Source organism: Anomaloglossus baeobatrachus, chromosome 5 (assembly GCF_048569485.1).
Source record: "Anomaloglossus baeobatrachus isolate aAnoBae1 chromosome 5, aAnoBae1.hap1, whole genome shotgun sequence".
In the NCBI taxonomy this organism is placed as follows: Eukaryota; Metazoa; Chordata; class Amphibia; order Anura; family Aromobatidae; genus Anomaloglossus; species Anomaloglossus baeobatrachus.
The window spans coordinates 105,936,715-105,950,234 of NC_134357.1; the positions used below are offsets into that span (position 1 = coordinate 105,936,715).

The 13,520-nt window shown below is 43.3% G+C and overlaps 1 protein-coding gene across 2 annotated transcripts in view; it reads left to right on the plus strand.

Moving 5' to 3' along the window:
- LOC142313351 (interferon-induced protein with tetratricopeptide repeats 5-like) overlaps positions 1-6,955 on the plus strand; it is a 57,646-nt gene extending 50,691 nt beyond the window's left edge. For both annotated transcript variants that reach the window (XM_075352362.1, XM_075352363.1), the window contains exon 3: positions 3,501-6,955. In XM_075352362.1, coding sequence (XP_075208477.1) covers positions 3,501-4,950 — 1,450 coding nt within the window. In that variant the 3' untranslated portion in view covers positions 4,951-6,955. The remainder of the gene's footprint in view (positions 1-3,500) is intronic.
- The last annotated feature ends 6,565 nt before the right edge of the window (positions 6,956-13,520 follow it).

The window sequence follows — 13,520 nt, forward strand, 5'->3', positions numbered from 1 at the left end:
CATCCTGAGGCTGAAAAAAAAGAAAAAATCCATCAGAGAGATAGCAGACATGCTTTGAGTAGCAAAATCAACAGTCGGGTACATTCTGAGAAAAAAGGAATTGACTGGTGAGCTTGGGAACTCAAAAAGGCCTGGGCGTCCACGGATGACAACAGTGGTGGATGATCGCCGCATACTTTCTTTGGTGAAGAAGAACCCGTTCACAACATCAACTGAAGTCCAGAACACTCTCAGTGAAGTAGGTGTATCTGTCTCTAAGTCAACAGTAAAGAGAAGACTCCATGAAAGTAAATACAAAGGGTTCACATCTAGATGCAAACCATTCATCAATTCCAAAAATAGACAGGCCAGAGTTAAATTTGCTGAAAAACACCTCATGAAGCCAGCTCAGTTCTGGAAAAGTATTCTATGGACAGATGAGACAAAGATCAACCTGTACCAGAATGATGGGAAGAAAAAAGTTTGGAGAAGAAAGGGAACGGCACATGATCCAAGGCACACCACATCCTCTGTAAAACATGGTGGAGGCAACGTGATGGCATGGGCATGCATGGCTTTCAATGGCACTGGGTCACTTGTGTTTATTGATGACATAACAGCAGACAAGAGTAGCCGGATGAATTCTGAAGTGTACCGGGATATACTTTCAGCCCAGATTCAGCCTAATGCCGCAAAGTTGATCGGACGACGCTTTATAGTACAGATGGACAATGACCCCAAGCAAACAGCCAAAGCTACCCAGGAGTTCATGAGTGCAAAAAAGTGGAACATTCTACAATGGCCAAGTCAATCACCAGATCTTAACCCAATTGAGCATGCATTTCACTTGCTCAAATCCAGACTTAAGACGGAAAGACCCACAAACAAGCAAGACCTGAAGGCTGCGGCTGTAAAGGCCTGGCAAAGCATTAAGAAGGAGGAAACCCAGTGTTTGGTGATGTCCATGGGTTCCAGACTTAAGGCAGTGATTGCCTCCAAAGGATTCGCAACAAAATATTGAAAATAAAAATATTTTGTTTGGGTTTGGTTTATTTGTCCAATTACTTTTGACCTCCTAAAATGTGGAGTGTTTGTAAAGAAATGTGTACAATTCCTACAATTTCTATCAGATATTTTTGTTCAAACCTTCAAATTAAACGTTACAATCTGCACTTGAATTCTGTTGTAGAGGTTTCATTTCAAATCCAATGTGGTGGCATGCAGAGCCCAACTCGCGAAAATTGTGTCACTGTCCAAATATTTCTGGACCTAACTGTATATATATATATATATATATATATATATACACACACATACAGCTCTGGCAAAAATGAAGACATGTCTCCGAATTTCAAAGCAAAAAATGTTGTATTTATTTGGAATTTCGGAGATATGTTGTCAGTGGTTTATAGAATAAAAGAACAATTTACATTTTACTCAAAATCTAATATATAAAGCTGAGTGTATGTGTATGTGTGTGTGTGTGTGTGTGTGTGTGTGAGAATGTCCGCTAAAGGAATCCGCACCATCGCATTTACAATCATGAAATTTTGCACAGACGCCACATGTGACCAAAGGAGCGTCATAGACTATGTTTTGACAGAAGTATTTAACCCTGTGCTTTACAGTTAGGGGTACTTTGCACACTGCGACATCGCTAGCCGATACTTGCGATGCCGAGCGTGATAGTCCCCGCCCCCGTCGCAGATGCGATATCTTGTGATAGCTGCCGTATCGAACATTATCGCTATGGCATCTTCACACGCACTTACCTGCCCTGCGACGTTGCTCTGGCCGGCGACCCGCCTCCTTCCTAAGGGGGCGGGTGGTGCGGCGTCACAGCGACGTCACACGGCAGGTGGCCAATAGAAGCGGAGGGGCGGAGTTGAGAGTTGAAACATCCCACCCACCTCCTTCCTTACTCATTGCAGGCGGGACGCAGGTAAGGAGATGTTCCTCGCTCCTGCGGCTTCATACACAGCGATGTGTGCTGCCGCAGGAACGAGGAACAACATCGTACCTGTCGCTGCAGCCAAATTATGGAAATGACCGACACTACACAGATCACCGATTTTCGACACTTTTGCGATCATTTATTGGTGCATCTAGGCTTTACACGTTGCGACGTCGTTACTGGCGATGGATGTGCGTCACTTTCGACTTGACCCTGACGATATCGCAGTAGCGATGTCGCAACATGCAAAGTACCCCTAAAGCCCGCTTTACACACTACAATATATCTTACGATGTGTCGGCGGGGTCACGTCGTAAGTGACGCACATCCGGCATCGTAAGGTACATTGCAGTGTGTGACAGGTACGTGTGATTGCGAATGAATGGTAAAACGTTCATCGCACGCACATCGTTCATTCGCAGCGACATCGCTAAAGCGATGTCGTTGGGGTCATGGAATTCGTGACGCACATCCGGCCGCTTTAGCGATGTCGTTGCGTGTGACACCTATGTGCGATCGAAAATGGTCGCAAAATTGTTAATCATTGTCATGCTCTCCTATTCCCAAAAATCGTTGCTGCTGCAGGTACGATGTTGTTCGTCGTTCCCGAGGCAGCACACATCGCTATGTGTGACACCGCAGGAACGAGGAACCTCACCTTTCCTGCGGTCGCCGGCAGTGAGGAAGGAAAAAGGTGGGCGGGATGTTCGTCCCGCTCTTCTCCGCCCCTCCGCTTCGATTGGGTGGCAGCTTAGTGACAACACTGTGATGCCGCACGAACCGCCCCCTTAGAAAGGAGGCGGTTTGCCAGTCACAGCAACGTCGCTAGGCAGGTAAGTAGTGTGACGGGTCCAAGCGATTTTGTGCGCCACGGGCAGCGATTTGCCCGTGATGCATAACCGATGGGGGCGGGTAGTACGCACGCTAGCGAGATCCCAGCGTGTAAAGCGGCCTTAAGACCCTGACAGCCCTGGAGTCATACCTAGATCACAGGTGCTGCAGTCACAGTATAATAAATTGGATACTGACCACAGTCTCCTCTGCCCCGCGGCTGCAGTATTCACGGTGTGCGTCGTGCTCAGACACATACACATCAGCAAATAAATGCATGGTTGCAGAACAAAAATGAATAAATAATTACGGTACATGTTAACACAGTACATAACATTTCTTATTAGAAATAATTACATAATCAATACTTATTAATAGAAAAATAAAAACTTAACTCATTAGGTGCCAAATATTTTTATTGCAAATATCTCTGCAACAGAGAGACGAAATAAAAAAGAAATAATTTTATTTCACTCTGCAGCCACTATTACATCATGTGTCCAGTTCAACATGAAAAATTTAGTGAAAGGTTCTTTTTGCAGTTTTGAACCACAGATAGTAAGTGTATGCAGCAAGTAGGAGAACAATAAACTTCCATTATATTTCTGAATCTATTTCAATGCATAGCAAGCTATTCATATACTGTACATTATATACTACTATAAATTTTTGCATATAAATTATATACTTTTAATAAATTATTAATACCAATCCTCTCTCCTATTTTCTATCACAGTGGGTTATCGAAAGAGGCATTAAAGCTGCGATTACTACAACTTCAATGTCACTTTTCATGGAAACTTCTTCTAAAGGACACAGACCCAGATGAGCTAGAGGACCGATTGTATGACCAACTGACATATCTGGTCACCAAGAACAAATACATGGTGTACAATTTCCTTGCCTATGTGATACATCTGAGAAAAGATTACACAAAAGCCATTGCCAATTTAAAGAAAGCAGAAGAAATGATAGAAGAGAACAATCCGGATGGGACTGATCAAAAATATTTGGTGACATATGGAAATTATGCATGGATATACTACCACATGAATCAGCATGAAGATTCTCAGAAATATGTAGATAAAGTGGAGCAGATTTACAAAGAACTGAAAGGTTCACGAGATGTAGCAGAAATCTATGGGGAGAAAGCCTGGTCACTGCTAAAATTTTGTGGACAATATTATGAAGAAGCAAAACAATGTTTTCAGAAGGCTTTAGAGCTAGAACCAGAAGATCCTGAGTGGATCACGGGATATGCAACAGTGGTCTATAGACTGGAGGGTTTCAATGGCAGAACATGTTCTTCTTCAGATTGCAAATCACTAGAGTTATTGAGAAATGCAGTAGAGAAGAGTCCAAAAGATCCCGTGGTGAAGGCACTTCTTGCATTGAAGCTGCAAGACCTAAAAAGAACTGGTGAAGGAAAAAAGTATATTAAAGAAGCCTTAGAACAAGCCCCAAACCTTCCATATTTGCTCCGTTATGTTGCAAAGTTTTACAGAAGAGCTGGGATGGTAGATGAGGCCTTGCATGTCCTTAAATCAGCATTAGCTCTCATCCCAACTTCTGCATTTCTACATCAACAAACTGGATTATGTTACAAAAGAAAGTACTTAAATGTCAAAAAGTCGCTTGAAAATGGGAATTATTATGGCAGACAAGTGCACTCGGCAGAGGAATTACATGACCTCCTCCAAAATGCCCTCTTTCATTTTGAGAAGACGGTGGAGCACAAGAAAACATTTGTGTATGCATACGTAGAATTAGCAAATATGTATAGTGAAGCAAAGAAGTATCAAAAAGCCGAAGAGAGCTTTCAAACTGTTATGTCATTTCCCGATCTTATAGAAGAGGAGAAGCAGCAGATCTATTACAATTATGGGCAGTTTAAAGAATATTGCGTGAGATCTGAATCAGAAGCCATCGACTACTATAAAAAGAGTTTGCAGATAACTGTAATCAAACAAGAGAGACAATGGAGTGAAAAGGCCCTAAGAAGGATTTCTACGAGGAAGATTAAGAACGATATTCATGATGCTGAGGGCTACGCTTTGCTTGGCTTTGTCCATAAGACTAATGGGGAAAGAAATGATGCAATTGATTGCTATGAAAAAGCCTTGAAATACGACTGTTACAATGAGGAATATGTGAGTGAGCTGTGTGAGCTGAAACTGATGATATGAAGAACAAGTGAACTAGAATGGAGATCTTGGATGATTAAACTTACCTTTTGTTTCCCTTTATCAATATATAAATCTTCTAGTAATTTATCTACTAATAAGTAAATACTAAACCTGCATGGGGGAAATTAGGGGGATGTGGCTGTAGTGTCTCATTCAATTTTCATGTAAAACCCTATAAGGGGGAAAAGGAACGAAAGAAAGGTTTCAATTATTTAGGACCCACATGGCTGAACTTCATCTATTTTTTAGCTGCTTTTGGAGTGATATTTAGTTCTATTTTTGTGTCATTTGTTTAATATAAAGAAGCTAAATCCATTAAGTTACCAAGTAATAGTTAAACTTTTGAAAAAACATGTATCCTTACATTTCACACAACGTTGCTATTTGCATAGGACTGCACTTTATATAAGGAAACACAAACAGGGAAAAATAAATATATAAGTAAACTGGTAACAGTCCACTTTACTACATTATTAGAGCATAATTAATATATAATGAGAGCACTTTAACACTGTTATTTGCAGAAATGCATAATTTATATGTATATGTTTAAAATAGAGGATTCTGACCTGATATGTTAAACCCTGGTGGAGTGGCCATGTTAGTAGTCCACTGATCCAGAACCCAGGGAAGCTACTCTTACCTGGCAGCATCCCTGGCACTCTTCTGATAGAGTAGGCCCTGTGTGACATCATGCGTCCATTATACCGTAATGATGACGGCCCACAATTCAGTAGAGGCATCGGGAATATATCTGTTTATATAATGTAATCCTCAATTTTGCATTAAAGTCTTTACAACTATTACTACTAATATGTTTATTATATTATTCATTTGTGAAAATAAAGTTTTGTTATATACCTATTTTTAATTCTTATTCTATTTCTTGGTACCTTGGTACACCCATGGTACGGTGATGTAATAGCTTATAATACGACTTGATAGCAGTAAAAAAGGGCAAAACTAGTGACCTTTTTTTAGGTTTCAGCTTCCATAACAACCCATTAGCAGCTCGCTATAAATTGCAGCATCTAAGATGTTAAACTACCAATGTAAAAGCTATTTTCCATTATAGTACTAGCAAGCAGCTATCGTCTGCATAACGCAGCTGGAACCCAAGAGCAATGGAGCTGGCATAACTCCCTATCTCCATACACTTTCTGCTAAATTTTATGTCATATTTTGCCAAGGGTTATAGGTGTAGCCCTTGTCCCCTTCCTGAAATGAAGCATCATCAGTTACGCTCATTTCAGGGGCTGGGCTATTCTCTGCATGCTGTGTACTGTGAGATGAGCACAATGACAGTGCACTCTGTTGCCGACTCTGATCAGCAGTAGTGAACCAGCAACAGAGTAGAAAGCATTGGCAGAACATGCCATCAGAATACCTACCAAAGTGTAGAGACCCAAAAGTGATGTCACTGGTCTCTGTACGCTGGGTATTCTGACTTCACACTGACAGTGTGCTCTGCTTTGTTGCTGGCTTGTTACTTCTGATCTGAGCCGGCAACAGTGTACGCTGTTATTGTGCACAGTGGACAAGGACTAGCACAGCCACTAAAACCAACAGCACTGATGATTCTTTATTTCAGGGAGGGGCAGGGGCTGCAGCCTCTCCCCTTTGAAGATACTTTGGGCGTAAAGGCAGTCAGATGCGATCATACATACCAATTGGTATGATATGTATGATCGCATCTGACTGCCTTTACGCTGCTCAACAGCAATAGGATTACTTTATGGAGCAGTAGGATGATCAAGTGAGGCCTGCCCCTGGGGTATCAGAATACTGGGGACTTTTCTCCAATCTTTTGCTGCACTCTGCAGGTATGAATGGTGGGAAGGTTTCCCTTTATACACTAATGACTGTATTTTCCTGCCAATATTGAGTGCATTATATTGTTACTCTAGTCCTGATCCCCACATTGTGAGGTTACTTCCTTGTATGCCTATACTTAATGTTACATTTGGGATAGACATGGTGTTTGTTATGTATTGTCCCTTTTATTATGTTTAATAAAAACTTTGCATTTAAATAAATTCCATTGTGTGGTGCACACAATTTTGTAATATTGGATTAAGGAGTTTTATAATGATGGAATTACAGGGGGTTACTATCTACTAGTTGTTTTGATAATACATCCCAGTTCTCTATGAAAACTATATCAATACAGCAGTTAGATAATGTAGTTAGGGAAGGATAGGAAATTTTAATGCAGAGCATATCAGAAAATAGTTTAGATTATTGCACTAAATGGATTGGGATTTAGAATGAATATTAGTTTGCTTTGAACCACCCCTTTAAAGGTTCTATTCACACACAAAAAAAAATAATCCAGAATTGTTTTATAATTTAAATTACAGCTTGTGTCATCTGGCAGTGTGTAATATTCATAAGACTCAAGATGAGAAACCCCTCTATAACCTGATATAAAGAAAAAAGGGACAGCTAATAAGGATTAATTTTAACAAAAAGCCACCTATAAAGATGGGCAACCTATAATACTCCTACAAGGTTAAACCAGCTGCTGTAACAGTATGAAAATACAGAGAACATAAAAACTAAAATAAAAATATAAATGGAATCTTTTTCAGAAAATAGCTGGTGTCCTTTAAAAGGAACCTGTCAGGTCCGATATGCGTTCTAACCTACAAGCAGGGTGTTATGTGGCCTAGAAACCCCTTTATACCCATCTCTGTGTTGTTATATTGTGTAATATGAATTTATAAAAAAGTTTTAGAACTTACATGTTCCCTATTTAAATAGGAGAGAGTCTAGTCCCCTGGGCGTCACTTCGCCCCTGGGCATTTGCATGCTTTCCGTGGTATCACACCCCTGTGGGCATGATACCATGGATTTACATGAGCGACGTCACTGTCAGCTCTCGGAGATGCCACGCGTGCGTACTCGTCATTCGTGCAGACTTCATATCCAGGTGTTTACTTGCCGGGTTTAGACGTGATCTGCGCATGGTCAGAACCGCAGGAATCTTCTTATCATGTGCAGTGCACTTTTGAAGCCGACAAGCAAACACCCAGATAAGAAGGCTATGCGAATGGCAAGCGCGCACGAGCAGGATCTCCAGGAGCCGACGGTGACATCGCTCATGTAAATCCATGGTATCATGTCCACAGGGGCGTGATACCACGGAAAGCATGCAAACGCCCACGGGGTGAAGCGACGCCCAGGGGACTAGACCCTCTCCTATTTACATAGGGAAAATGTAAGTTCTAAAACATTTTTTTTATAAACTCATATTACACATGATTACAACACAGGGATGGGTAGGAAGTGATTTCTAGGCCACACAACACCCTGCTTGTAGGTTAGAATGCATATGGAACCTGACAGGTTCCCTTTAAGCCCTGGCTTATATTATCCTAATATCAAGGAGTGTAACTACACTAGGTGCAGGGGTTACAGTCACAACCAGGCCCTTGAGCCCAAGTGTCCCAAAAAGTCCCTTTGGCCTATATGAAAAAACTAATACAATTCATTGGGGGCCCCGTTGGAGCTTGTGTATTAGGGCCCATAAGCTTCACAGTACACCACTTCTAAGCCCTAATATTTTATCATGGTGGCACAAAACATCAAAACTACCTAGAAATATAATATCTTTCATAAACATGGTATCATCGGACATGCAGAAATCAGTTGACCACATAAAAAGTGCAATTGTGGAATGGCCAGCTTGCGCAGTAATTGGTATAGTTGACATGACATACCGTGTTTCCCCGAAAATAAGACCTCCCCCCAAAAATAAGGCCTAGCAGGAGTTTTGAAAAAGGCTTAAATATAAGACCTCCCCTGAAAATAAGACCTAGTCGCGATTCAATAAGTATCCATGCAGCAAAAAAAGTTAAAGAATACTGAAGGACACTTCTTTATAGACAGCAGACACCCCCAAAAGAAAGAAGACAGAAGAGAGAAGACCTGCGGTGAAACGCACACCTACACGCATCAGATCACACACACAATCACACATCACATTGCACACACATACTCACCACATCCAGTAATATCGATTGCTTCTGGGAGGCATAAGGACCTCTAATGTTGATGTTATGCAGTGGAGCTCCAGGACCTGTGGGTGGAACGCATTGAGGACCTAGTGGTGGAATGCATCATAGAGACAACAGAGCAGAGTCCCCTGCTGGCTGTAAGCAAGTGGTATCACTGGATGTGGTGTGTGCTGCGCGATTGTATGTGCGATCTCATGGGTGTGTGTGTGTGTGTGATCTGATGTGTGTGATCTGATGTGTGAGATCTGATGTGCAAGATCTGCTATGCGAGATCTGATATGTGAGATCGGATGTGTGAGATCTGATGTGTGAGTGTCGGCCAGAAGAAGGGGAGCAAAGCGTGCAGCATACCTGCTGTGAGAGCCCACCGGAAATCGCAGGAGGACCTGGGAGCCTTGCAGACACCTGGGATCTGGTAATTATAAGTCTCCTGAGAAGGGGGATCTGCATTTTTTGGGGGGTAAACTTATCCCCAACTGTATTTCCCTGAGAATAAGCCCTTCACTGAAAATAAGACCTAGCGCTTTTTTCAGAGCAAAAAAACAATATAATACAGTGTCTTATTTTCAGGGAAACAGGATAGTTGACAAAGGAGAGCAGAGTGGGGTACTTCAGCTTATTATACTGTGACCATGCCATACACCAGAAGTTCCCAAACTCGTGAGCCACATGTGGCTTGCCTGCTCCTGACATGTGGCTCGCCACCGGTCAGCAAAGAGAAGGTAGTGTATGGAGTTGTTTGTTAACACCCCAGAGAGCTGCACAGCTGGGCCGCAAACTTTCCAGCTGTCGGCTGCATGGCTTCCTCTGTGTATTTGTGACGTCCTGGCCTATCAGGTTGTCACAGGGTATTGTGCAATCTACCCTTCTACATGATATCCACCTCATCCTTGGTTACGGGTCCCTGACCTTTGGTGTTGCTAACAACAAGCTAATCAAAACCCTAGGAACACTCTGCACCACACCCACCAGACACACCAGTGGACAGCCTGAAGGGAATAGGGTTGGCTACTTGGGGGTTGGTTAAGGGGAGGTCAGGAGTGTCAGGAGACAGTGAGTTGTGAAGTGACTCTGGAGAGGAGAGGTCAGGAGCTGGGCTCCTTGAGACTACTAGGTGGCAGACGTTGGTCTGGGCCTGGTAGGAGTTGGACCCTGGTCGCAGGGGATCATGACAAGGGGCACGGACTGTCGAGGAGGACAGCCGGCGGCCTTGTGCCATCACTGGGCAGGGGCCAGGGCATGACGGGGTACGTGGTCCCTAGGCCAGGAAGTAGCTTCAGGCATCCTGGTAATTTACCCGACAACGACAGAGCCTTCAAGATCCGTTCTCACCCGCTCCAAAATTGGGGTACTAGCAAACGAGGAGGACAGGACTTTCCCACTGAATAGTCCATAAAATCCAAAGCGTGAACCCTGAGAGCAAGCTCACCCAGTTAGCCACACTGGTGAGCGGGACCCATTTAGTTTCATGCTAAAAGGGACCAACTAGAGAAAAGAGGTGCCAAAGGTAAGGTCACGGGCTAACAAGCAACACCAACGGGCACGGGATCCAGGCATGCTCCCTCCCTGCTGCAGTGGCATCAAGAACTTTCATTTACCACGGTTGTCAGTGTCAGCGTTATTGGACTGAGTGAGTACGCAATTAACCCTTACCGGCCCGACGGCACCTCCCCAACACCATCACAGAGTCCCGGGGCATTCCTCTACCCATGGAGGGGTTAAACACCTGGCTGCCCACTCCATCGCCACTGGGTACTCCCAACTGCAGCGGTGGTACTTCACCCTTACCCAACACCACGGGTGGCATCACAAACTTTAACCAAACAGTCCCATGTAAATATTCCCCCCTTTTATATGAGTGGCCGCATGACCCCGACCCCCGGGTCCGGAGACCCCTCGAGCCACCGCGGATCCAGATCCGAGCAGCCTGGCTGCTGATGCGGGGGCGGCACACCTCAACACCACTATCACTAGTCTGCAGTGCAATAATGAAAGTGGTGTTAACTCCTACAGGAAGCAGGCAGCTGACAGACTACAATGCAGTGTGTGTAAAAAGAAGGAGGAGGGGCAAGAATTGCTGAGCTCAAACATTGCTGAGCTCAAACTACACTCGAGCTTCCTTCTCCTCTCTCTTCTCCTTGCCAATAACGTTCTCTGCTCTGAGCGGCCTTCTTCTCACTTTCTTCCTTGCTGATGAGGGGTGTAATGCTTGTGGTCGCAGGGATCATGACCGGGCTCAAGGACGCATTCAGCTGAAATGCATTGCAGCATAGAGACCTGTCAGATTCCGGCATTGCAAAGTGCCGGACGCCGATTAAGGATATGAATATTCACTGATCCCTAAAACCATAATCCTGTCCACCTTTTTCCACTGAAGACGGTCAGATATGTTTCAGACATAGGCAGAGCACTGATCTACACTCATCAGTACATAATGCACACCCATGGTCAATGCCCTTGTCCCTTGTAGTGTTCTGACCCCTGAATCTTTATCACTCCGGATTTTCATATGTCTCTCCAGTTTGGAGAAAGAATCCAGACGTCTGCTGCAAAATCTGTCACCTATTACTAGAGTTGAGCGATGCTCGAGTCGAACGGTTCGCCAATTTCAAATTCGAGTGATTTTGGGGGGTGTTCGACGAACTAAAACAATTTGCTTAAAGCTCTGCAGTTCGAGTTACAGTTCGAGAACGGTTCGATCACCAAAAGCATGGCTTTCCACAGTAAGTATGTGCGCATGTTGCGTATCTGCATGCGTCCTGCATCCCCAGCACAATCCCTCTCTCTTTCCTACTCACCGATCACAGGCGCCTCGCTGCACGGCTGTCACAAATCTCCAGCGGCTTTTCCTCTTTTGAAAATGGCTGCCGCTTCATTATTCAATCAGGTATTCCCTGCTTTCCCCGCCCACCGGCGCCCATGATTGGTTTCAGTCAGACACGCCCCCACGATGAATGACAGCTGTCTCACTGCAACCAATCACAGCCATCAGCGGGCGGGTCTATATCGTGCCGTAAAATAAATAAGTAAATAATTAAAAAAAAAAAAACTGCGGTCCCCCCAATTTTGATACCAGCCAGGATAAAGCCGCACGGCTGGAGGCTGGTATTGTCAGGATGGGGAGCGCCACGTTATGAGGAGCCCACCACCCTAACAATATCACCCAGCAGCTACCCGGAATTGCCACATCCATTATATGCGGCAGTCCCGGGACTCTACCCAGCTCATCCCGAATTGCCCTGGTGCGGTGGCAATCGGGGTAATAAAGGCGAGATAATAAAGGAAGAGGCATCTCCCCGACCTTTCATGATTAACCTGTAAGTGAAAGTAAATAAACACCCACAACGAAAAATCCTTTATTTGGAATAAAAGACAAAAAAAATCCCTTATTTATAATAATAATTTAATTATGCACTGAGGGGAGGAGCCGGACATCAGCTGTGAGCCGCGGGACACACCTCTAAAATCGGAGCAGTTCATGGAATGAGGCTGCATTGCTCTCTCCTCTCTATCTTCTCTCTCTCTCTTCTCTCTTTCTTTTCTCTCTCTCCTCTCTCTCTTCTCTCTCCTATCTCTCTTCCCTCTCTTCTCTCTCCTCTCTCTTTCTCTCTTTTTTTCTCACTCTCTCTCTTCTCTCTTTCTCTCTTTTTCTCTCTTGTTCTGTCTCACTCTCTCTTTTTCTCTCTCTTTTCTATCTCTCTTTTTCTCTTTCTCTCTTTTTTTCTCTCTCTCTGTTGTTCTCTCTCTTTTTCTCTCTCTCTTTCTCTCTTTCTTTCTCTCTCTTTTTCTCTCTCTTTCTCTCTTTTTGTTTTTCTCTCTTTTTCTCTCTTTTTCTCTCTCTCTTTCTCTCTCTTTTTCTCTATCTTTTTCTCTCTTTCTCCCTCTCTCTCTTTTTCTCTCTCTCTTTTTCTCTCTCTTTCTCTCTCTCTTTCTCTCTCTTATTTTGTTTTTCTCTCTTTTTCTCTCTCTTTTTCTCTCTCTATCTCTTTCTATGTTTCTCCCTCTCTCTTTTTCTCTCTTTCTCCCTCCCTCTCTCTCTTTTTCTCTCTCTCTTTCTCTCTTTCTCCCTCTCTTTCTCTCTCTTTCTCACTCTCTTTCTCTCTCTTTCTCCCTCTCTCTCACTTTCTCTCTTTCTCTCTCTTTCTCCCTCTCTCTCACTTTTTCTCTCTCTTTATCTCTCTCTCTTTTTCTCTCTCTTTATCTCTCTCTTTTTCTCTTTCTCTCTCTTTCTCTTTCTCTCTCTTTCTCTCAATTTCTCTCTCTTTTTCTCTCTTTCTTTCTCTCTTTTTCTCTTTTTTTCTCTCTCTCTCTCTCTCTCCTCTTTGCAGCTGAATAATGCACTTCTGGATTCTCAAGTGCAAAACAGATGTCAAGATTACCAAATCTTCCTAGGCATTTCGTTAGAGGCAGTGGCTCAATGGTTAGAGCTACTGCCTAAGGAGAATTAGTTCACAAGTTTGAGTCCCGGCCGTCCCGGTTAAGAATTTAATTTAATTTATTTTTTATTTTTAATTATAATTATTTATTTATAATTATAATTTAATTATGCAC